Below are 23,167 nucleotides of genomic sequence, written 5' to 3' on the forward strand. Positions count from 1 at the left end.
GCCCGAAACATTGATTCTCCTGCTCCTTTGATGCTGCCTGACCTGCTGCACTTTTCCAGCAACACATTTTCAGCTCTGATCTCCAGCATCTGCAGTCCTCACTTTCTTGTAATATATTATCACCCAGGGATTTCCCATATTGAAGCCCAGCCAAAACCCTTTATTTTGTCTAAATTCAGTTCTTGATCAACAATACACAAGTGACTAGATTTCTTTCAATTGCAAAGTCTTGCCCAAATTGACCACCTTATCCTTGCGTGGAACTGGTCAATTTGTATTTGATGTATTGAGATTGTTGTAGAAGTGATGCCTTGGGTGACTGCAAAAAGTCACTTGATTCTGATGCACAAATTAACAATCTCTTTACCCTTATCCATTTAAATATTTATCCATTTTTAAAACCCCGTTCAAAAGGGGGAGTAAAATGAATTAGTTTCTTCCCCACCCCCAACCAAGACAAGAACATTTTCCTCTTTTTGAAGTCGGCTAAGATGTGTCATCCAGGTGCTTGAGTTTGGAACATTTTATGTTTACATTGGTTTATTAACATCAGTTTCAGAAGGCAAAAAACATTCACACTGGTAAGGAAACCAGACAAGACAGATTTGTATTTGTCCTAAACATATAACTTGAGATGAAATATCAGTTTGGTTTGCAACTATTTAGCTGTCACTGTTCGGCTAATTTCTAGTGAAATGGGCCCTGTAATGTTCCTCCTTGCAGCCTAAATGTAGACTTCCTTCCAGTGAACCTCTATCTAAAAAGAGAGGGTCTGCCAACCCAGTCTGGAATTCTGCTTTCCCTCTGGAGGTCAAACAAATGCTGACTTGGACTCGGACCCTCGGTTGGTTTGGCTAACAAGAATGTTAAGCTAGCTGTGTAGATTTGGAGATGATTGGGCAGGCATTCTGGTGACAAAGCATTAGTACTCGTTTTAGCATCATGACCATTGATATTTCCCTCTTTTTTGTCCAGAGCTGACAGGAGGCAGGCAGCTCCTGTCCAAGCCTTTGGTCAGCTTTAGCTGGAATGATTTAGCAATGCCAGAGGATCAGAAGCTGCTTAAAATAGGATTGTGATCAGCTTTAGCTGCTTTTAAACCCAACAATCTATCTTTTTGTTAAAAAGAAACAGAATTTAATTCCAAATGTAGTGAATAGAGCTTCATTTGGGATTGCTCTCCATGCACACAGTGAGAGAATTGGGCTTCATGTCACTATTTGTACTGCTTGACCTTGTCTGGAATTTTTCATTTTTGTCTGAATAGTGTTCAATTGCACCTTCACTGTTGTATTGAAGAGCCCAACGTTTTCAAAAATATTCGACTTTCTCCTTGCTGTATAAATAAATATCTCAGGTTCTCTGCCAGTTGGAGGATGGAAACCCCTTGTATTGATGTGCGAGCTACAGTTTCAATCACTTATCCTCTCCGCTCTGAAACACTTGGCAATGGGTTCAAGCTTCACTCCAAGGACTGTGTGGTATTTTCCCAGGTGACCATTCCTGGTACCTTGAAATATTTGCCACCTCTTACTTAATGCAGCATACGGAGTTGAGAGGGTGTTTTTGCCATTGTTTCATCTTGGGTCTATGAGGTTAATGTAGAAGACACATCACCATTTGAGCAGTCACAATTGAGACACTGTTCTTGGGTAACAAAGACATGTTATTGCATAGTAGCAATAAGTAAGCTACACTGTTCAGGAGTAACTACTGGGTATTGTGTTGAGCTGGTGCAGATGCATCTTCAAAACTAGAGCAGAGCTCCTTGTCTGCACCCTCTAGACTAAATTTGTAAAATCCTGACTGCAGAAAGAGGTTGTTCAACCCATCAAGTCTACACTGACCCTCCAAGCATCCCTCTCAAACCAGCCCCTATTCTATCCCTGCAATTACCATGGTCAATTCACCTTACATATATTTGGACTGTGGGAGGAAACCAGAGCAGACATGTGAAGAATGTGTGGAGTTTGCACACAGTAACCCAAGGCAGGAATGGAACGCATGTCTCTGCTGCTGTGAAGGAATAGGGCTATTCACTTGCCACCATGTTGCTCTATTGACTGACTAACATCAGTTGAATGGTTTAATGCAACATTAACCTCCTTCAGAACCAATATTACAGGTTTTATATAGCAATTTTAAGTTGTTAAAAATCAGTCAAGTATTGCATTATTAAACAGCAACCCCCATCTCCCAGCTTTCTTCCTGTAAAAGATCCCACAGTGCTGCTTTTTTTTTGAAGAGGTTATTCTGTTGAGGTTTAGATATGGACCAAATAACCACAAATAAATTACCAGCTGTATCATATTTCTGTTTGTGGAAGCTTCCTGTGTATGAATTGGTTGCCAGATTTCCTGTACTGTGACAGGAGCTACCCTTTGTGTTCCATTGGCTGTAAAGTGCTTTGAGACTGTCGTATGGCTGTGAAAGGGAGGTGGTGGCAAAGTGAAAATATCACAGGCCTCACAATCCAGAACCTCACGGTAGTACTCTGGGAATGTGGGTTTGATTGTTGTCATGGCAGATAGTGAAATTTGGATGAAAAATCTGGAATAATCACTGGTTGTCACTTAAGCTCCTTTTATTTAGTGAAGAGAATCTAACATTCTAATCTGCTCTGTACCCACTGCAATGTGGTAGGTTTTTAACAATCCTCTGGGCAACTTGGGATTTCCAATAAATGGTAGCCCTGGCATAGATCCTGTGGACGTTTTAATTTAAAAGGAAGTACTCCACTAATTATTTGGCACTAAAATAAATGTAAAAACAATGGAATATGGCATTGGATAGTTGTTTTTTCATCTGTAGTGCTTGGACATACTTCTCCTCCAACCCATAATACTGAAGTCAGTTTAAATGTAATGACAGGGAGCCAGACAGACACTGAACCAAATCTGTCTTTTTCCCTTTATTTGGAACATGGTGAAATTTAAAACCTTTAAAACCATCAGTTGATTCCAATGGTTTTTGACTGAACTTTTTGAGTAATCAAACTTTACAAATATCAAATCTTTACCACTGGGTTGTAGCTTAAAGTACTTGACAATGTACTCGCAATATAGTAACTTCAGCAAAGATAAAGGAATTTCATCTTTGATTTTAAACGTAATAAATACTAGTCTCTCAAGACAAACAGTTAATTAGATTTTGTTTCCATACAGTATGGAAACAGGCCCTTTGGCCCAAGTCCACACCTGCCCTTCAGCCCAAGTCCACACCTACCATCCAAAGAGTAACCCACCCTGACTCATTTCCCCTACTCTATATTTACCACTGTCTAAGGCACCTAACACGATAGGCAATTTAGCATGACCAATTCACCTGACCTGCACATCTTTGGATTGTGGGAGGAAACCCACACAGACATGGGGAGAATGTGCAGACTGCACACAGGCAGTTGCCTGACGCTGGAATGGAACCCAGGTCCCTGTCCCTGATGAGGCAGTAGTGCTAACCACTGAGCCACCATGCCATCTTAATGAATAAGTTTTAAAAATAAACTACGGTCCAGCTTACTGGAGTGGTTTTCTGACATAGATTGTTTCTTGGTTGGTTTGCTTTAGAAGACTTTGATCAGGGCCACCTTTGCAGTTCATGCTGTTCATGACTTAGTTGCTATTCCCCATTTCTATTAGTGAATAATGGGAGGTTAGACAGGGAGCTTTTAAATCTTCTTGCTGTAGTGTCAACAGCCAACTTCCTCAAAAAAATCAGTGCAAAACCCAGTTCCAACTCTGGCCTCTCCCTGTCAGACTGACCATCTGACCACAAGGTCCTAGCTATCATTCAACATTTTTTGAAAAAACTGGATGCGGGCGATCCAAAGCAAAAAAATAATTTGCTGGCGAAACTCTGCAAATTTGGCTGCGTTTGTGGAGAGAAAACAGAGTTAACAGTCATGCTGGAGTCCAAGTGTCTGTGTAGAACATGTCTAATGAACTAATTTGCAGTTAACCTTCAGGCCAGGCTCATCAGTCACCAGCTCATTTGTTCCTTTTATTTTAAACCACTTACTGCCCACAATCCAAAAGTTGCCTTCAGCTTGCGGGTCACCGCTCCAAATCAAAAATTATTACCAAAGAAAAATCAAAGAGTTCTGACTTTGCAGCAATATGTTGTTAATCATTGCGTAATCAAAATATGTATAGCCATTTAATGGAAGCTAGTAGAGTACAATATTTTGAAAACAGATGAGTGGTTGGGTGGACAAAGGCTTAATTTGCCACCTTTCCCTTGAGTCTATATGTTGAACCGTGCTATTACAAAGGGACGTATCTAGAAAGTTAACTTGTCTTTGTATGGAAGTGTGCACTATTTCAGTCCATGCTTCAGTCTTCAACCCTTGCAGTTGGAGAGCAGTGGAAAAGGCATCACTTGAGCCAGAGACTTGTCATATACAGGGGTGGCTGGAATGTTTTACCAAGACTTTGGCCCGAGCATCTGTGTGCTAGTCTGAAACTCTGGTACAGCAGGGCAGACTCACCCCCTGAGCATCCTGGCACAAACATTTAAAGACATTGTATTTTAACCTCCTTAGTGCTCCCCTTGTCTGCTTAAAGGTCTCAAATTTTAGTCCGTGATAACTACATTTTTCACATGTTCAGATGCTGGGAACAAATGACAGCATGGATTTTTGTCCAGATCTCTCTTTTTAAAATAAAACATTTTTTCTCGGACCAGTAGTGCTGAACATTGTTGTTTTATATTGAGTTAATCTGGTCTTAGAGAAAACGAAACTCGGTTGTGAAATGTGTTTTGCAGATATCTCCATGTGCCTCTTTTGTCTGTCATCATTCATGAGATTACATTGGTTCAAGGCAAAGGTTTCTCACACTGCCTTTTCAAGAATGGTTAGACACAGCATGTGACAAAGCGGCGCCCACTTTGAGAACTGGTATCTTTTAAAAATTACCTGGTATTGAGTCTTTTCTTGACCAGAGTCTGCCCTGATATTAAGAGGGAGCCTGGAATAAGAAATTTGAGCACAGTATTCTGATTTTGTTTTACTTAAACTGTTGGTTTTTTAAAAGGCAATCCTTTTTTTGGGGGGGGGATGGATCTGTTTTAATGTTGGCTGAAGCCATTCTATTTTGTTTTTTAGCGTCCCACAATGGTTTACCATCCTGAGTTTGAAAAGGCTGGCAAAGAGCCTGGCCTGCAGATCTGGAGAGTGGAGAATTTGGATCTAGTGGCTGTGCCCAAAAACCTGTATGGAGACTTCTTCACTGGAGATGCCTATCTTGTAATGCGCACCATTAAACAGCGATCTGGGGCCTTGCAGTATGATCTGCATTTCTGGCTGGGTGAGTAATTTTTTTGTGTGCATGTTCTGTTGCTTTATTTATTACAGTCAACACTTCAAGTTTCAGCAATGTCATTCGGTGGTGCCGAATGCAGCGACTGGAAAGTCTGTGTTGAATTCTTCATGACAGATAACTCTGTGGGATGTACGTTAAGACTAGCCAATTCAGTCAGTGGCAGAGTTTTATAAATTCTGACACTTTGTGGGCAAAGTTACTAGCAACTGAAATGGACTATGTCCTCACCACCAGGTTCACGTGTTGCATGAAATTCAAATCCTCTTTTTTACTTGTGTAATGCATTAAATATCAACATGTTAATAGTTTCCTGTGCGTACAGATTTCAGAAGCTTGCTTCACTCGATGGATGTTGCATGGTTCCAGACTCCCCGGAGACCACAGAAGGGGCCAAATTTGTGGTGTGTTCTGTTTGAGAGCAAAATGTAACTTCCTGACATTTGCCCTCTAAAGGGCATTGCCTATTGAATAAGAACAATATTCTGAAATGTTCAGAAGACCAGTCAACTTTTTTGGTCTCAGCCCATCTTCCTCTTCAGAATCTTGTAGCAAGGTCCCACCTGAAATAGTTCCCTTTTTCCCCAAATGCTGATTTGGTGTTAACATTCAGCCTTTTTCATCTGTACAATGAGACAAGATTTGATGTTCTCCTGTTACTTGATCTTTGTGTGTAAAGTTTGTGCTGATTATGCACTTGTGCTGAACATTTTTACCCTGATTTCTCTCGAACGGGCCTTTGAAAGTGCAGGAGTCCCGCACCACCTTCCACATATCATCAAATCCTCAGTGTATTCCTAATGGAATCTTTAAGCTTTTCTGCCTGGGTTTTGGTGCTTTTTAAATGGGATTCCTAGATTGTTGCATCGATGGGTGTAAAGCCATAGATATCAATGCCAAACTGTCCTGTTGCCTGACTGCTGGCAACTTTCCTCTGTTGCTGTGTTTCCCCATGCTCCTACACACTTTGGACAATCAAACCCTCCTCAATTATCATTTCCCAGGTAGTTTGAGGCAAATTGGAGCTGTACTTGAATTGAGACCTGAACAATCAAGTACATCAGGGTTTAGTGTCTTGGGCTCTTGAGTCCTGAGGGCTGGGTGTATGAAACCTAGTGTTTCCCTTTTGCAGCTCACACTCAGCAGAATGCCTTGAATGACAGCCCTTCAATTTATTTCTGGCTTTGTTCATCATTGTATTCCCCCTCCCTGTCCTCTATTCTTAAAGGTCAGAAGTCACAGGGCACTCCATTACAGTCCAACAGGTTTAATTAAAGTCACAAGCTTTGGGATCGCTACCCCTTCACCTGACGAAGCTCATCACTTCACCTGACAGAGCACTCTGAAAGCTCGTGATTTCAAATAAATCTGTTGGACTAAACCTGGCATTGCGTATCTTGTGACCTTGTCCACCCCAGTCCAACACTGGCACCTCCATAGCATCATTACTTTTTTTTTAAATGTCAATTACTGTTTCTCACCCACCTACAGTGTATATGTATCTCTGGGGATTACTTGAAGTGGGAACAGTGTTCTTTTGATGTGGATGTAAAATTGTTACCTTAAAAAGATGTAATTTGCAAATGAGTTCCTGCTGATTCATAGGGATTTTCATGTCTAATGTTCTGGTGATGGGTGCAACAATTGCATGTAAAAACATTGGTCTGACATTGCAAAATGTAGAATACAGTGTGATCCACTAAATGAAGCTTCTACAACACATTGCTAGAGAAACTCCACAGGCCTGATGGTAGCAGTGGAGAGTGTGGAGAGAACTCTTTTTAAGTCAGGTGATCCTCCTTAAGAATATCTGTCCCTCTCCATCTATACCTCACTCCAGCAGCTGCTTTTTATTGTGTAATTTGGGATCTGCAACAATTCTGTGGTGAGAAATCTGATTTTAAGCCAATGCCTCTGGCCTATTCCATCTCCACCTCTTTTAAACGCATGTGTATTTTAATTTGCTTTAACCATGCTATTTTCATTCCTAAGATCTTAACTTGATGCATTCTTAACATTCCTATCTTTTTTTATTCTTGCCTCCCTATTTGGTAGTAATGTATCTATCTTGCCTTCTTATAGGCTATGCAATTTTCCTAGTGTTATGAAGATGTGGGTGTACTATACCTTGAGTTAAAAGCAACAGAACTACCTGACAGAGCTAAGTGTTCTGAAAAGAAATATAATGTAACATTTGGTCAAACAACTCTAGGCCCCACCCCCCACCTTTTCCTCCGCTACATCGATGACTGTATCGGCGCCGCCTCGTGCTCCCACGAGGAGGTTGAACAGTTCATCCACTTCACCAACACCTTCCACCCTGACCTCAAATTCACCTGGACAGTCTCGGATTCCTCCCTCCCCTTCCTCGACCTTTCTATTTCTATCTCAGGCGACCGAATCAACACGGACATCTACTACAAACCGACCGACTCCCACAGCTACCTGGACTACACCTCCTCCCACCCTGCCCCCTGTAAAAACGCCATCCCATTCTCCCAATTACTTCGTCTCCGCCGCATCTGCTCCCAGGAGGACCAGTTCAAAATACGCACAACACAGACGGCCTCCTTCTTCAAGGACCGCAATTTCCCCCCCCGACGTGATCGACGATGCCCCCCACCGCACCTCCTCCACTTCCCGCTCCTCCGCCCTTGAGCCCCGCCCCTCCAACCGCCACCAGGACAGAACCCCACTGGTCCTCACCTACCACCCCACCAATCTCCATGTACAGCGCATCATCCGCCGTCACTTCCGCCACCTCCAAACAGACCCCAGCACCAAGGATATATTTCCCACCCCTCCCCTATCAGCTTCCCGTAGAGACCACTCCCTCCGCGACTCCCTTGTCAGATCCACACCCCCCACCGACCCAACCACCACTCCCGGCACCTTCCCTTGCAACCGCAGGAGGTGCAACACTTGCGCCCACACCTCCCCCCTCACTCCTCTCCAAGGCCCCAAAGGAAACTTCCATATCCGCCACAGATTCACCTGCACCTCCACCCACATCATCTACTGCATCCGCTGCAGCCGGTGTGGCCTCCTCTATATTGGGGAGACAGGCCGCCTACTTGCGGAGCGATTCAGAGAGCACCTCTGGGCCACTCAGCACCGCCTTCCTAACCTGCAATCTTCTTCCTGACCTCTCCGCCCCCACCCCAGTCTGACCTATCACCCTCACCTTGACCTCTTTCCACCTATCACATTTCTGACACCCCTCTCCCAAGTCCCTCCTCCCTACCTTTTATCTTAGCCTGCTGGACAAACGTTCCTCATTCCTGAAGAAGGGCTTATGCCCGAAACGTCGATTCTCCTGTTCCCTGGATGCTGCCTGACCTGCTGCGCTTTTCCAGCAACACATTTTCAACTATTAGCTGGTTTCTTAGAAATGACGAAACAGATTCAAGTTAGGCAATCAGTTTAAATTATATACCTTGCAAAATACCAAGCTCCAATCCCATTTGAATTGAGTATATTGACAATCTTAGAAGCCAATGACACAATCCAATGCTTTGAGGATAGAAGACTGGGTAAAATTGAATAATTGAGAGGAGAACTGCCAAGCCCCAGCATTTAAAAAGACTGCCTGAAAAATAGCTCGCTTAAAAGGTACCTTTGATCGATCAGTAACCTGGGAAAAGGAAATCCCTAAGAAGAAGGAAAGAAGACAGGAATATAGAGAAAATGAAAGCTGCCTGGTTGTGAGAAGTTTTATTTTGTAAATCGTAATCTGGAGTTTATCGGACTAGTATTATAGATGGGAAGGTAACAGGTTAGAGTAAGGCAGTATAAATAGTTGTTAGTTAATTATTCTGTTAATTTAAGAAATAAAGTTGTTAATTTTAACTTTACATAGCTCTTGGCCTCTCGGAGTTTCACAGATTACTGCCTGGGATAAATCTTGTATTGTTGCTTTTAAATTAAGCAGGAGGGTTTACCCCATGTCATAACACTAGCTACATTCAGCTTTTATTTGTGGTTGTGTTCAATTCTTAGGCAAGTGTGGAATACATTACCAATCTCCAGTTTTTGACATCATCAACACTAGCAAACTATTTGCAATGCTGAAGTGTTTAGTAATATAGGATTATATGGTACCAAAAGAGGCCATTTTCTGCCCCCCCCCCCAGCACCCTCCTCCCCCAATCTGCAGATTCTCTGGAAGTACAGTCAGGCTAGTTTGACTCTCTGCTCTCTTTTTGTTCAAACTGTTTGCTTTCCAGGAGTATATGCAATTACTTTACAATCTACTTCTACCAGTTTTTCAGGCAGCACGTCCCAAATCTCTCACTGCCTGTAATGACAATTTTTTTTTTAAGAAGTACAATGTTTTAAGTGGATCATTGACAACAATTTGTTCATTCTTTTCTGTTGTGTTAGCTATTCATGTTTAAGAGTTAAAATCTCTAATATTTGAACAATAAGTCCTGAAGACGTGGTTTACTTTGTTTTCTCTCTTTTCTCCCCCCCCGCCCCAACCCCAGATGTGAGAATGTGTGTATTTATTTGGGAAAATAGTAACATTGCCCCAGTTATCCTTGGTACGAGGGAAAGTCACTTTTTTTTAAGCTGGTGTGTTCTCAGTCCTGACAGTTGTGCTTCTCTTCATGCGCAGGTGATTCATGTTCCCAAGATGAAAAGGGAGCTGCTGCCATCTTCACTGTGCAGTTAGATGATTATCTTCAAGGCACACCTCATCAGTATAGAGAGATGCAGGGCCATGAGTCCAATGTTTTTCTGGGCAACTTCAAGTCTGGCATCAAATACAAGGTAAATAAAAGGCTGTAATCTGAGACAAGAGCTTGATTCAACAGTTTGCAGTGAACGAGTCCTGTGTTTTTCCTTGTTGGCTGTGGTACATGATTCCTTGAACCAATGCAAGGTCTTAGCAAAAGACATGTTTCTAAAATCACTGATTGTTGATTACTTGTCCTGAATAGTTTATAAAATGTTTTCTATGCTGTCTACCTTTTTGGCAGTAGAAAGTCTTTTTTTTTAAAATGCCCAAAGGAATAAAGAAGCCAGAGAGCACCAGTGGAATCGATATAAATACCTAATACTAAGCACGACTGTGAGTGCCAAGTGCTAAAGCACATCAGTGTTGGGTGAGCTTTCCCAGCTGGGGAGAAGCTGCTTGACATTGAAGTTATTCATTGGTGCTGTACAGGCCTCTTTGTTCCACATCTGAGCAATTGGATTTTTGATTTGAGACCTATTCTGTGTTGAACTGTCTGGGACCAGAATAATAATAGTCCCTTGTTTGCAGGATGGGGGTGATGTTGATGTCGAGAGATCAGGAAGACAAATTTCAAGTGTTCATCTGAGCCGACAGCTAAAAGGGATGAGACACAATAGATTCATCCTTTTTTTATTTAAATGCAGGGCAAATGTTAAAATGGCAGTTGAAGTGTTGGGGGGAAAATAAATGGGAACAGGAATTGATTGTGTCAGAACTTGAGCAACAGCTTGTGGCTTTGCTCCTTGGCCACAATAAACTATCATTCTAATGCCACCATCCTAAGGAACCAACCATAGTCCCAGCATCATGCCATTTGATCCCAGGGATGGAAGAACATTTTTTTTTTCACTGAGACTCCACTCTCTCTCCACCTTCTCACCCGCCCAGAGAGATTACTGGGCAAAGGTTATAGTCTAGACAGGATGGAGCTTCCTGTTAGTGGAGGGATCAAGGAGCAGGAGTGTAGATGTGAAGTAAGGAGACTTGAAGGGATGGGGAAGAAAAAAATTTGTTCTCATTCAGTGGATAGTGGGAGTCTGGCACTCCTGCCATTTAAAGGTGGTACAGGCAAAAACCCTCAATGCTTTTCTTAAGGCAATTTTGAGGCATAAAGGCTGGTTGCTGGAAATGGGCATAAAATAATTAATTAGGTGTTTGACAGAAACTAAGCTGATTGCCAGAAATAGGCCTTTTTCTCTCCTTTAGACCCCACACTCCCAACAGCCTCTGCCCCATGCTGTAGGGCTCTGATTCAAGTGCACCCCACTGGGCCAGTTTAGTTCTGTAGTTGGAGATCCGCAAGTTGACCACCCACTGACTGGAATCCTTCATCCAAGAACCAAGTCCACCGTGCTTTTGAATAATTTTAGTCATTTATGTTAAAATAACTTCAAATGCTTTCAATGTTACTTCTGTGTAACCTGATGACCTGTTTGTTCTATAACTATTTCCACTGCAGGCTGGAGGGGTGGCATCAGGTTTCTCCCATGTGGTGCCCAATGATGTAACAGTACAACGTCTGCTCCATCTGAATGGCCGCAGAACGGTGCGAGCATTGGAGGTCCCTCTGTCCTGGGACAGCTTCAACAAAGGAGACTGCTTCATCATTGACCTGGGCACAGTGAGTCATGCACCATTCTTAAAAAGTTTTGTAGACCACCAGAATAGAGTGGTTACTGAGCCAGACATTGGATGTTTAGTTATTAAGCTAACAGACCACTTAGTGAAATGTGACTGGCAGCCATTGAAGTAGTATGATCGGTTGTTGGCTTAAAAGAATCTGCTCATTTTTGTTTTGGATGCACATCAAATGCTGTGCAGGGAGGTATTTGGATAAGACAATAAACTAGTGTACAAGCTGCCATGGTACTGCTTTCGCCTGTGGACATGACTAACTGAGACATGAGAAATGTACTGATTTCTCTATTATGCCAGCTTTAATCCTGACTGCATTCCTCCCCATTCCTGGATTTTTTTTTAAAACGTCTGAACAGCTCAGTTGGGAGTTCTTTAACTTTATTGCTTTGAGTTGTGGTTTTAAGAGGTTTACATCCTGGTTTTGGAATATGCTGGATCTCCCATGCAATTAATCAAGAAGTTATGATTATCTATAACTCCATATTTGAGTTGAAGCTGCAAGCCAACTTTCCTTTTTGCCCAAGTGAATCGAATTGAATCCTTGCCTTGTTGGGTAATGCTAGTGGAGCAGCAAGAAAGTTCAACAGGTTCTAGTCCCATTCCTCTAGTTGGTCACAGAAGAAACTTTCATATTAACAACCTTTTTGAGCAAAGGGGAAATAATTATTAGTGCCCATCTTCATATAATATTAGAAGTGTTTTGATTTCTTGTTAAATATCCTTTTTGTGATGGGTGGTTGCTGTGACTAAATGTTTGTTTAGAAGGAATTTAGATGTTTCACCAGTGAACCATATCAAAGGTCCCTAATTAGGTCACCTTTCCATATCATTGAACAACTCTCAAGAGTCAGTCATACAGTATGGAACAGACCCTTCCAACCAACCAGTTTATGCCGACCATAATCTCAAACTAAACTCGTCCCACCTGCCTGCTCCTGGCCCATAATCCTTCATTTCTTTTTCATGTACATTATTCAAATGTCACTTAAAGTTGTAACTGTACCTGCATCCAACACTTTTTGGAAGTTCATTCCATATGTTTGTAAAGAAAACTGTCCCTCGTGTCTCTTTTAAATCATTTCTCCTCAGTGTCCCCAGTCTTAAAAACCCCAACCTAGCGAACTTACACCTGTCTATACCCCTCATGATTTTAAGCCTCTGTAAGGTCATTAGTCAACCTCTTATGCTCCAATGAAAAAAAAGTCCCAAACTCATAAATTCATATTTTTTTCCACTTCTATTTTTTTCTCCCCTGTATTGACTCTTGGGCCAAGTTGTATGTTTGACAACGCCATTTGCTGTTCTGTTCTGTTCTCTTAAATTGCTTTGTTTCATTGCCCAGTCCATTTTCCAATGCTGTTACCAGTCTCCTGGGTTGTATTTCTTCTTGTGCTATACTTTAGACATGGGGATGAGTTTGGTTGCGAGATTAGTATAATTCTCTGAAGTAAACAAATACAACTAACAAGGTAGGATCTGCCAAACCTTTTTTTGAAGTCCATTTGGTTTGTGCTTGGAGGTGAGATCATTCCACCACTGCTTTTGAGATTGATCAATTTTCTCAGTGGTAAACAATCAAAAATTAGTTTTTCTTCCTTCTGTCAGGAAAAGGAGTAAATGAAAAGCACTAGGAGTTTTTGTTTTAAACCTGATGCACCACCAAGAAATTGATTGATTTGGACCTAGTACATTGCTTGTATAATTCACTGCCTTGTATTTGTTTGGGTGGGAAGGATGACAGCCCACGGGCTACTCCGAGCTAGGACCAGGAGGAGGCTATTTAGCCACTTGATGCCCTTCACCATTCTATAAGGTCATGGCTGATCTGTTACCTAACACACTTTGTTTTAATCTCCTAGCTAACCAAAGCTGGTGCTAACATGTCTCCATTGCATCTATTTTGCTTTGTGGGTAAAACAACAATCTCAAATGAGTCCTCACAGGAAGAGGCATTGTCTTGATTGCTACCATTCAATAAAACTAACTATTTAAACAATTCTTACAAGGATGACGAGTTGACAGGACTGCACTCCCAAGTTCCCAAGATGGCTTATCCCTATTGAAGCCAGTGTGTTATCAGACTGTTAGAGTTTGCATTAAACCTTACTCATTAGCCCTCCTTTCAGCACAATATCGACATCAGCCTGCATGCCGGTAACCTTCCCACATCTTGGCCAAAGTGCCATTTGTTTTGACTTGTGTTTTTTGTCCATGATTTGTATTGTGGCTGTGTCTAACTCCTCCTGGCAGTGGAGGTCATGGAGTAAATCTGAAATCCTAGCTGATCTTCACCACAAGAAGTTAACCTTTCATTCTTTGTGAATCCACTGTGAACAGGTTCCCAGTGAAAGCTGTTTGTAAGCCTCATGGAACCACAGCCTCCACGTTGGGTTCCAAGTGCAGTGAGTGAAGAGCTGTGAAGTGATTATTAGAATCTAAGTTAGGAGGAAACCTCTGTTTGTTTGGAATAATGTACCAAGTGCACCAACAGCAACATTCATTTGAGGCTGCTCAAAATACAACTCAGGTCATGATGGGAGAGATCCAGTTTAGGGCAAACTTTTAAGCTTTCATCTTCCCTGACATGCTGTTAGGAATACCATTTCTTTCTGTACCTAAAGAAACCAAGGGCTTGGCAATCTGCTTGCTAGCAATTAAACATAAATGGCAGCAAGCAAAGTGCAAAGGAGGAGATCAGGCTCTAACCTGACTCGGTGTTAATCTCTCCAAAGGGAGGTCAGTTTACCCAGCCTCGAACAGAGGATGTAATGAAGCAATTATGTTCATCAGTTTATGAAATTGCATCAGTTTGTGATTCTACACTATATCGCATGTCTTGTCTTTTTTTTCAGGAAATCTTTCAGTGGTGTGGCTCAAAGTGCAATAGATTTGAAAGGTTAAAGGGCACATACATTGCTAAGGGTATCCGTGACAACGAGAGAAGTGGCCGTGCCAAGCTGCATGTGTTGGAGGAAGGAATGGAGCCTGATAGGTTGATTGAGGTGAGGCTGGGGAGGTTGGTGATGCCACACATTTTCCATTAAAGAAAGTGAATTAAAAATGCTGCAATGACAGGATTGATGTGTGAAGAATGATTGAATGACTGGACTTTTTTTTAAAAAAAAGTAGGATTGATACTTGCTGAAGTTGTAAGGGGAATCTCAAACAGCTGAAATTCTGACAGGGCTAGTTGCAGTAAATACAGGAAGGATGTTTCTGATGACTAGGGAGTAAAGAACCGGGAGTCCCAATTTAATGCATGAACTCACTTTTGGCTAAGATGAGGAGAAACTTCCTCACCTAGAGACTGGTGAGCCTGTGGATTTCTCTGCCAAGGCCGTAACATCGAATATTTTGGTTTTCGAGAAGGAATTTGATACAGTGCTAAAGGGACGAGAGCATGGAGAGAAAGTGGGAAATGGAGGATTCTCTGTTGGATGATCGGCATCGATCATGTTGAATGGCACAGCAGGTTGGCAAGGTTGACTGACCTGCTCCACCTCCTTTTTGAAGTTGCCTTGTTGGGACCTGTCAAAAGTCATTTATTCTTGGCTGAGAACAATAAGTCTGTTTACAAATTCCATTTTAGTTATTCCTTGACATTGGTGAACCAATAAAATCCCTTTTGTAAAATTGAGAGTTTTAGGGAGAAATTTTGCTGTATGAGACCTTGGGCACTGTTTGCTCTGATAATTGAAGTGTTTGAGGTAATGAGAAACAGTGTATTATTGACTTTTTGCAGCATCTGTTGGCCGATGCAGTCAATGGAAGGACCCTTAGAAACATTAGCAGCTGTTCTTCCACCCAGGTGGTCCTTATACTCATTTCTTAGTCTGTCCAACTCCTTTATTTTCCCCTCACATCTATCTCTACATAGTTATTCCCCAAACATGTTCAGTGTATATTCCAACCCTTTCCCAGGTACAGTCGGTTCTAAAAAGTCACTGGAACTGAAATGCTAACTGTTTTCTCTACCCAAATGCTGCCAGACCTGCTGAGCTTTTCCAGCAAATTGGTGATTTTGTTTCTCATTTGCAGCATCTGCAGTTCTTTTTCGGCTTTAGAAACATTGTACGGAGGGATCTTGGGATGCAAGTCCAGAGGTCTCTGAAAATGGCAACACAAGTGAATTGAAGTGGTGTATGGCATGCTTGCCTTCATCGGTCAGGGCATTAAATGTGCAGTTGGCAAGTCATGTGGCCTAACTGAAGTTTTATATAGCTGCAACTTTGGCACGTATTCAAATCTGGTTGCCACACTATATAGGAAGGATGTGGAGGCTTTGGAGAGAGTGCACAAGAGTTTTAACAGGAAGTTGCCTGGATTGGAGTGCATTAGCTATAAGGGGAGGTTAGATTGTTTTCACTTGAACGTCAGAGGCAGAGGGATGATCTGATAATGTATAACGTTGAGGTGGTGTTAGGGTTGGATAGTCAGGGACTCTTTCCCTGGCTAGAAATACCAAATACTAAGAGGCATAGGTGAGAGATAGGTAAGATTGCACTGCTAGGGAAGGTGGGTAGCAGTAGATAGGAACAGTCAAGTGTATGTGCCTGCCTAAATGTCCCATGAACAGGCAGGGAATAGAGGGATACAGACCATGTGCAGGCAGATGTGGGGTTAGTTTAGATTGGCATCATGGTCAGCATGGACATGGTGGGCTGAATGGCCTCTTCCTGTGTTGTACTGCTCTCTGTTCTGTTGTACCTATTTTATGGGTTTTGTGTCTGGTTACTGACTTAATTGCTTCATTTTTAGGTTCTTGGACCAAAGCCAGACCTGCCAGAAGGAATTTGTGATGATATTAAAATTGATGCATCCAACAGGAAACTGGCTAAATTGTACAAGGTACAAATTATAACCATTCCAAATCATGTTTATTCAAAATGGAGTCCAGCATGTAGACTTAAATCCAGCCTGGCTGATTCACTTTTCCTCTTCAGAAGGAAAAAGAAATGACATCTTGTTCTTTCCAATTTCCAAGACGTAGGAGTGTAAGAAACGCTTGACACAATTGCATAGGGCTTTCTCAGTGACTCCACACCTGGTGCACAGTGCTCCATATTTACAGGAGGATGCACTGCATGGAGGAAGTACAGAAAAGTCACCAGATTTAGTCCTGGGTCAAGTGGGTCATTGTGTGGCAGTTGTGTAAATGGGGCTGCTCTTCTCAGGAGAGTGAGGGACAACCTTCTGGGAGCAAAGGTCTGAAGGGGCTAGACCAGATGTGACACTGAAGGTGCTTCCCTCAGTTGGTGAGCCTAAAACAAGAATCAATTGTTTGAGACAGAAATCTCTTCAGTCAAGAGTTGTAGATCTTTGCAATTTTTTGCCCTAGAGTTCGTGGCTTTGCTGTCGTCATTTTGAGGGATGTGGGCCTCTCAAGCTGGGTCAGTACTTATCACCCAGTTGGCCTTGAAGGTACATCCATTCAGTTGTTGTATCAAGATTCTGTTAATGCAACAGTTTGGCTCTTTGTAGCATACACCTGGCTTCATTTGTGGAACTTTTTTTTTCTTTTTTTTAAAAAAGGTTAAATATTGTCATTTTGTTTCATTTTCACCTAGACTTTCTAATTTTCAGTTTTTGATTTATAGAAGTTGGAGTTTTCAGCCAGGCACATCAGACTGGGAGGAGGGTTTCTTGCTGATTTGGCTCCAGCTGGAATATGTTGATCCTGATTTCAATCATGTGCCCCAGAGAGCTCCTGATTCCTCAGTACACCACTGTGTGCCTCAATGAGGGCTTAATACTATGGGCTGTGTTTCAGGTTAAAAAATGCAAACTAGAGGGTGATCTGACTCTTCCCGTGAAGGGCTGGGAGTTACCAACGTAGCTGCAACAGCACATCTGGGTGTGTTTTGAGCAAATAGCACTCTTGAACAGGGCCTTTTTAAATATCTGAAGGATTACTTCAAACTCACTAAATGTTTTAGGATTTTTTTTATTTGGATAAATTTTGTTGCACGTGGTAATTTTGGCCAAAAGAATTGGCATGTCCTAGGGGAAACCATTGGGTCTGCAGTATGTCTGCTGTGCACTTAAATGGGCCGTTTTGGTTTTGAAGAGCCATCATTATTGTACTTCATTTTACTGTTACTTTCCGATATGCCCCTCTCCAAAGACTTGCTCATGATATTGATGCTCGCTGCATCTTAGCTGGGGCCACTTTTTTTCCACCTGTGATGGAAATATGCTATCGTTTGTAATGGAATGAGAGTATTGGCCCAGACACTGTAGTGAATAGTGTGTATGTGATCAGGGAGCTGTAATAAACATGTCTGAATCTTAGTGCCAGCTTACCCATATCTCTCTCCTGTCCCAGGAGCTAACATGAGTGTTGCCCCATTGGGTGCAAATACCCTGCTGGAGGCAAAAGCCCACATCTTGCTGGTAGGTCACTCGCTGCTGAACCTGGTCTTGTAGTTGAACTGCTGTGCTACATCTGCTCAGCTTGCTGTACGGCTAAGGCGATGTTGACTCATGTCATTTCAAGCACGTGGCTAAGAGCTTTACCTGTTTAATTTGCAGTGTGAGCATTTGGCTACTTCCATGCCTTTTGAGTATTACCCAGCAGCAGCTAACGGCTAAGGCGATGTTGACTCATGTCATTTCAAGCACGTGGCTAAGAGCTTTACCTGTTTAATTTGCAGTGTGAGCATTTGGGTATTACCCAGCAGCAGCTACAGGGACATATAAGGAAGCAACCAGTTATAGCATGTGCTCTGTCCTGTCTCGTGACCAGATTAGGAACTTAGTGTCACCCCTCCACTCCTCCAACTCTGGCACTTTAATGCCAGGCCACTGCTTTAGGTCATTTCCCACTGATAAGCCTCTAGGACTACTGGCTGCTTTGTGCAACATGTTTTGTCTTTGGGAACTGGAACCTTGAACTCTGTCCCCTTGTGCAGCTCAGAAATTTCCTGCCCTTGTATGGATAAGTGTTCCCATCTGGGTAGTAGAGGTGGCTGTCACATTTCCGACGCCCCTCCCCCAAGTCCCTCCTCCCTATCTTTTATCTTAGCCTGCTGTATCAACTTTCCTCATTCCTGAAGAAGGGCTAATGCTCGAAACGTCGATTCTCCTGTTCCCTGGATGCTGCCTGACCTGCGCTTTTTCAGCAACACATTTCCATAGTAGAGGTGGCTGTGTCATCTTAAACAGGCTGCTGCTTCACTTAAAACCAAAGATAAGTTATTCTAATAAAACATCACCTCCAAAGCCAGAAGCAGGGGAACCCCAGGCTTATTGAGAATGAGTAATTTTTGGTTTTATTTTTAACTTGGCTAAGGAGAATTGAGTGAGGCATGTCTCACAGGTGGTTTTTAATGGGCTGCAATACATGGATGGCTTTCTGACTAAATGTGCACTTTCCCCAACTTTATTCCCTAGGTTTCGAATGCTGCTGCTGGTGAAGTTCAAATAAACTTGGTGGCTTCGGAGAACCCATTCAAGCAGAGCATGTTGGACTCTGAAGACAGCTTTATCTTAGACAATGGTTCCAATGGGCAGATCTTCGTGTGGAAAGGTAAGTGAGGTTGGGTTAGCCAGTTGATGAGCCATTAATAGCAATTTTTGAGGCGCTTCTTTCAAATTGCCAAAAATTGAAACCAATTTTAGATGAAACTCACCTTTCCCTTTTATCTTCGGACTTGCTGGTTTCATTTTGGATGATCAAGTGGGAAACGAAACAATTTTAAGCTGTGTTCCTGGATCACATCCCAGTACAGTCAGTGAGTATCTGTTGATTCAGCTCATCAGACTGAGAGAGTGGAGATCAGAATGTTAGTTCTAGGTTTGGAAATTGTTGATGAATTTAGGTGCTGCCTCAGAAGGGTCACATTAGTGAATCTGTGGAATACTCCCTGGGTGTGGGCACACTCCCTGTGGAGCCAGTCATTTCATGGAGGTTTGTGTGGGGAAAGACTCAGGATGTGCGGGAAATGAAAATTTTCAAGTTGCTCACTAATATTGAAGCAAGAATTCTTGCTTCAGTGTTGTGTCCAGCAGAACTTTTCTAGCCCTGAATCATGGGAGGGGCAATTCCTGGTGTCTTCACCAGCTCATTCAATGAGCTTTATTATCTTGTGTCAGTCTCTTGGTTTTGCTTCATATCCTTGCACAGTTCTTATCTAAATAACCAATGGCTGAAGTGAAGCAGCCTCCTCCACATTTCTAGGTGGTCTATCCCATTCCTGATTACTTGTGTGAAACTTTTATCTCTCTCCTCACTTTGCATGTTAAATCTACATCCTCCTGTTCACTTATTTTATGAGCAGGAACCGTTTTGTCGCACTTACTCTGTTCTACTTCATCGAGCCCACTTGGATTTTGAAAACTCCTATCAAATCTTCCATTCCTGCATTATTTTGGCTTCAAGTTTTATTTGTAGCTTTTTGAAATGGCATGAAAATTGGAGACCATTTGCGTTATCCATGGTGTTGCAGAATGAGCAGGAGGTGGTTTTTCAGAGGCTACCTCAATCCTTCAGATGTCCGGTAAATACCTGTCCTGGAAACATTTTGAAAGGAGTTGGTGCTGTTTTGCAACGAGATAATGGAAGGAGGGACCAGTAGTTGAATGCAAGAGGTTTTTGGTTGGCTTTGGCTTTGGCTTTTAATGGTGCAGTATCAATCTGTCTGCTAATCTATTGTGTAACCCTCTGCCCTGTGAAGGCAGTTACAAGCTGCCACCTTGACCTGCAGTAGTCAGTACCCACTTGATAAGACTGAGTGGTTTGGTCTAGAGTTGCTTTTATAGGTTAGTGTTCGGTTTACTTCACTAAAGTGTTGCATGAACTACCTGGATTTTACAGCAGCCCATTATGGGATGCTTTAATGATGTGAACTTTTTATTAGCAGCTCCAGAGTTTAAAAATTCAAATGCAGAACTGCCGCATGAGTTATACGTTAATTTCTCTGGATTTATATCCCGGATTCTAAATTGATCCAGCCGCGCACCCACTGTCAACATGATCATGTTAATCAGATGTTTGAGTCTTTCTGCCTCCAAGTGTTTGATGTTTGTTTTTAATGTGAAATTATTGCAAATTATTTTAAAAGAAAATTTAAACCCTTTTCTATTTCTAAGGTAAGAATGCTAATCCGGAAGAACGGAAAGCTGCTCTGAAAGCTGCTGAAGAGTTTATTACGAAAATGGGATATCCCAAACATACCCAGGTAAGATCTGCTGATTGCTGCCAGCAGACATGGGAACAGCCTTCCTCATTTTGTCAAACTACAGACCTTTCTATTTTAGGTGGATGGATGTTGCCACAATTTGTTTCCTAGCACTGGGTCTAAAAGTCTGTTTGGCTCAGTGTTTGGGGATCAACTATTATTCCCCTTTTTGAAAAGGACAGTCTTAATGAGGTGTAATTAATTGCATGATAGCAATTGGATACTAGTCATGTTCAGTATTGTTACAAAGTCTTAAGGAAGGACCCTTGTAGTGTCCCTGCCTCTGGGCTGGGAGGTCCAGGTTCAACCCCACCTACTCCAGAAGTGTATAATAACCCCTGAACAGGTTGACTTTAAAAATGTCTAAGTCTGAGGAGACCTGCAGATGTCAGCCTGCACTCAGATTTGTTTTCTCTTTCCAAACCAGTGACAAATCCGGTCGGGCTTAACGCAGCCTCCAACATTCACCTTTTTAGAAGTTATCTTGTGCAAAAAAACTAACACTGAAAATAGATATATGGAGAGAGGGTTGAAGGAGAAACTATTTTTTAGAATTTACCTGAGTGGTATGTTTAATCTGTTTTCATTTTACATCCAGGGTTATCCTAAAGAACTACCTGTATACCTTGCTTTAACGGTTTATACTCCTGAGGAGAACAGAGTTTACATTTGACTCCAGTGAAAAATTTTTTGAGCACAAGCGTGTTGTTGGTAATGCTGCCCATGTCCTGTGCTTTAGATTCAGATTCTGCCAGAGACTGGTGAGACCCCGCTGTTCAAGCAGTTCTTCAAGGACTGGGTTGACCTGTATCAGACCGAGGGAATGGGAACCTGCTACGTTTCTGGGCAGATTGCCAAAATTGAAAAAGTGCCTTTTGATGCTGCGACTTTGCACGAATCTCCTGCCATGGCTGCTCAACATGGAATGGTAGATGATGGCTCTGGAGAGAAAACGGTATGTCACTAACTTGTCACTAACTTGTCACTAACTTGTCACTAACTTGTCACTAACTTGTCACTAACTTGTCACACCTGAGAATGGAAGTTATGAAGCAAAAGTAGATTTGTGGAAGCCGTTGGATTTCCCCAAAGGAAACCAGTTCTTCATGAGGATCCAGTTGTGTAAAGAGATGTTGTTTGTACCACTCCCAAACCTGTCCAACAGCCAACTTTCACTTACATAGCATTATGTGATGTAGTGCAGCGTCCAATGACGTTTGGTGTCAGCTGTCAAAGGGAACCATCAAACTTTAGCATCCCACTTGCTAATTTGCTGTTCTGTCATTGGCCAACCAGATTTGCACCCAATGCCCCACTCCTACATCTGTAAATGCAATGAAATAAATTCATTCTCTTTCTGATCCTTGTCTTCAGTTCCCACTATGGTTTCCCCAAAAAATTCCATTTGTAAGTGCAGTAAAAGGATATCTGGAGAAAGTTGTGGGTCGTGGGCTAGTAGGTTGTTTGCCTGTTGGACAAGGGCAAACAGGAGAAGGCATGGGAAAAGTGGCCTTTGAAGGGGCTGACCATGTCTGCATTGCAATTGGTTTAGAAGTTCCTCATTGTCTGTGGCTGGGCAATACCAAGTGCAGTCAAACCTTCTCTGCAGCTGAAACTATTTGTGGGTGATCTTCCTTCCATGTAGTCGCAGTCTACTTCCTTGCTTCCCCCTGTCTTGACATACTCTGGCTTTCAATGATTTGCAAAAGAGTCTCTCAGCTAAGTTGTCATTTTAAGATCAGAGATCACTTGTTCAGATCCCTCTGGTTTCAGCCACTTTTCCAAGCTCTTCCTATTTTGTCCTTGTACAACAAAGCCAATCACCTTCCAGCGCTAGTCCGAGAACCACCATTTTCTCCAAATATCCTTATTGCACCTGCAGTTTTTCCATTGAGGATTACAAATTAGATTTGGAGAGACTTTAGAACCTAAACAGTTCATGGTGATGTACATAGGACCCCATTCTTCCTCCATTTCCTATATTCCAGATAATAAAAGATCAAGGTGTAAATGCAAATTAACTGGATTTTTTGTTTTTACAATGTGCATGAGACACTATACACATCAATTTCAATCCAGTAAACCTGATATTTTTGATGGCCTGGGGAAGAGGTTATGCCATTTTTAATAGGAATCATAGATTGAAATACCATTTTGTAATTTGTACGCCATGAGAACAAGGAGAGGTTGGTTGGTGGCAACATGTTGAAAGGGGGGGGGGGGAATATGGCTGTATTTTCTTCTTTGTCTTGGCTACGACTTTAGACAAAAGGAAAATGACAAGTTATTAT

General features: G+C 42.2%; 1 protein-coding gene across 2 annotated transcripts in view; it reads left to right on the forward strand.

Annotated features, from left to right (window-relative positions):
* The window catches only part of gsna (gelsolin a), a 78,305-nt gene that overhangs the window by 25,720 nt on the left and 29,418 nt on the right, over window positions 1-23,167 (forward strand). For both annotated transcript variants that reach the window (XM_043720304.1, XM_043720305.1), the window contains exons 2-9: window positions 5,105-5,306; window positions 9,937-10,091; window positions 11,519-11,680; window positions 14,550-14,699; window positions 16,456-16,545; window positions 19,090-19,225; window positions 20,788-20,876; window positions 21,616-21,831. In XM_043720304.1, the coding sequence (XP_043576239.1) occupies window positions 5,114-5,306; window positions 9,937-10,091; window positions 11,519-11,680; window positions 14,550-14,699; window positions 16,456-16,545; window positions 19,090-19,225; window positions 20,788-20,876; window positions 21,616-21,831 (1,191 nt within the window). In that variant the 5' untranslated portion in view covers window positions 5,105-5,113. The remainder of the gene's footprint in view (window positions 1-5,104; window positions 5,307-9,936; window positions 10,092-11,518; window positions 11,681-14,549; window positions 14,700-16,455; window positions 16,546-19,089; window positions 19,226-20,787; window positions 20,877-21,615; window positions 21,832-23,167) is intronic.

Source organism: Chiloscyllium plagiosum, chromosome 30 (assembly GCF_004010195.1).
Source record: "Chiloscyllium plagiosum isolate BGI_BamShark_2017 chromosome 30, ASM401019v2, whole genome shotgun sequence".
NCBI classification, from domain to species: Eukaryota; Metazoa; Chordata; class Chondrichthyes; order Orectolobiformes; family Hemiscylliidae; genus Chiloscyllium; species Chiloscyllium plagiosum.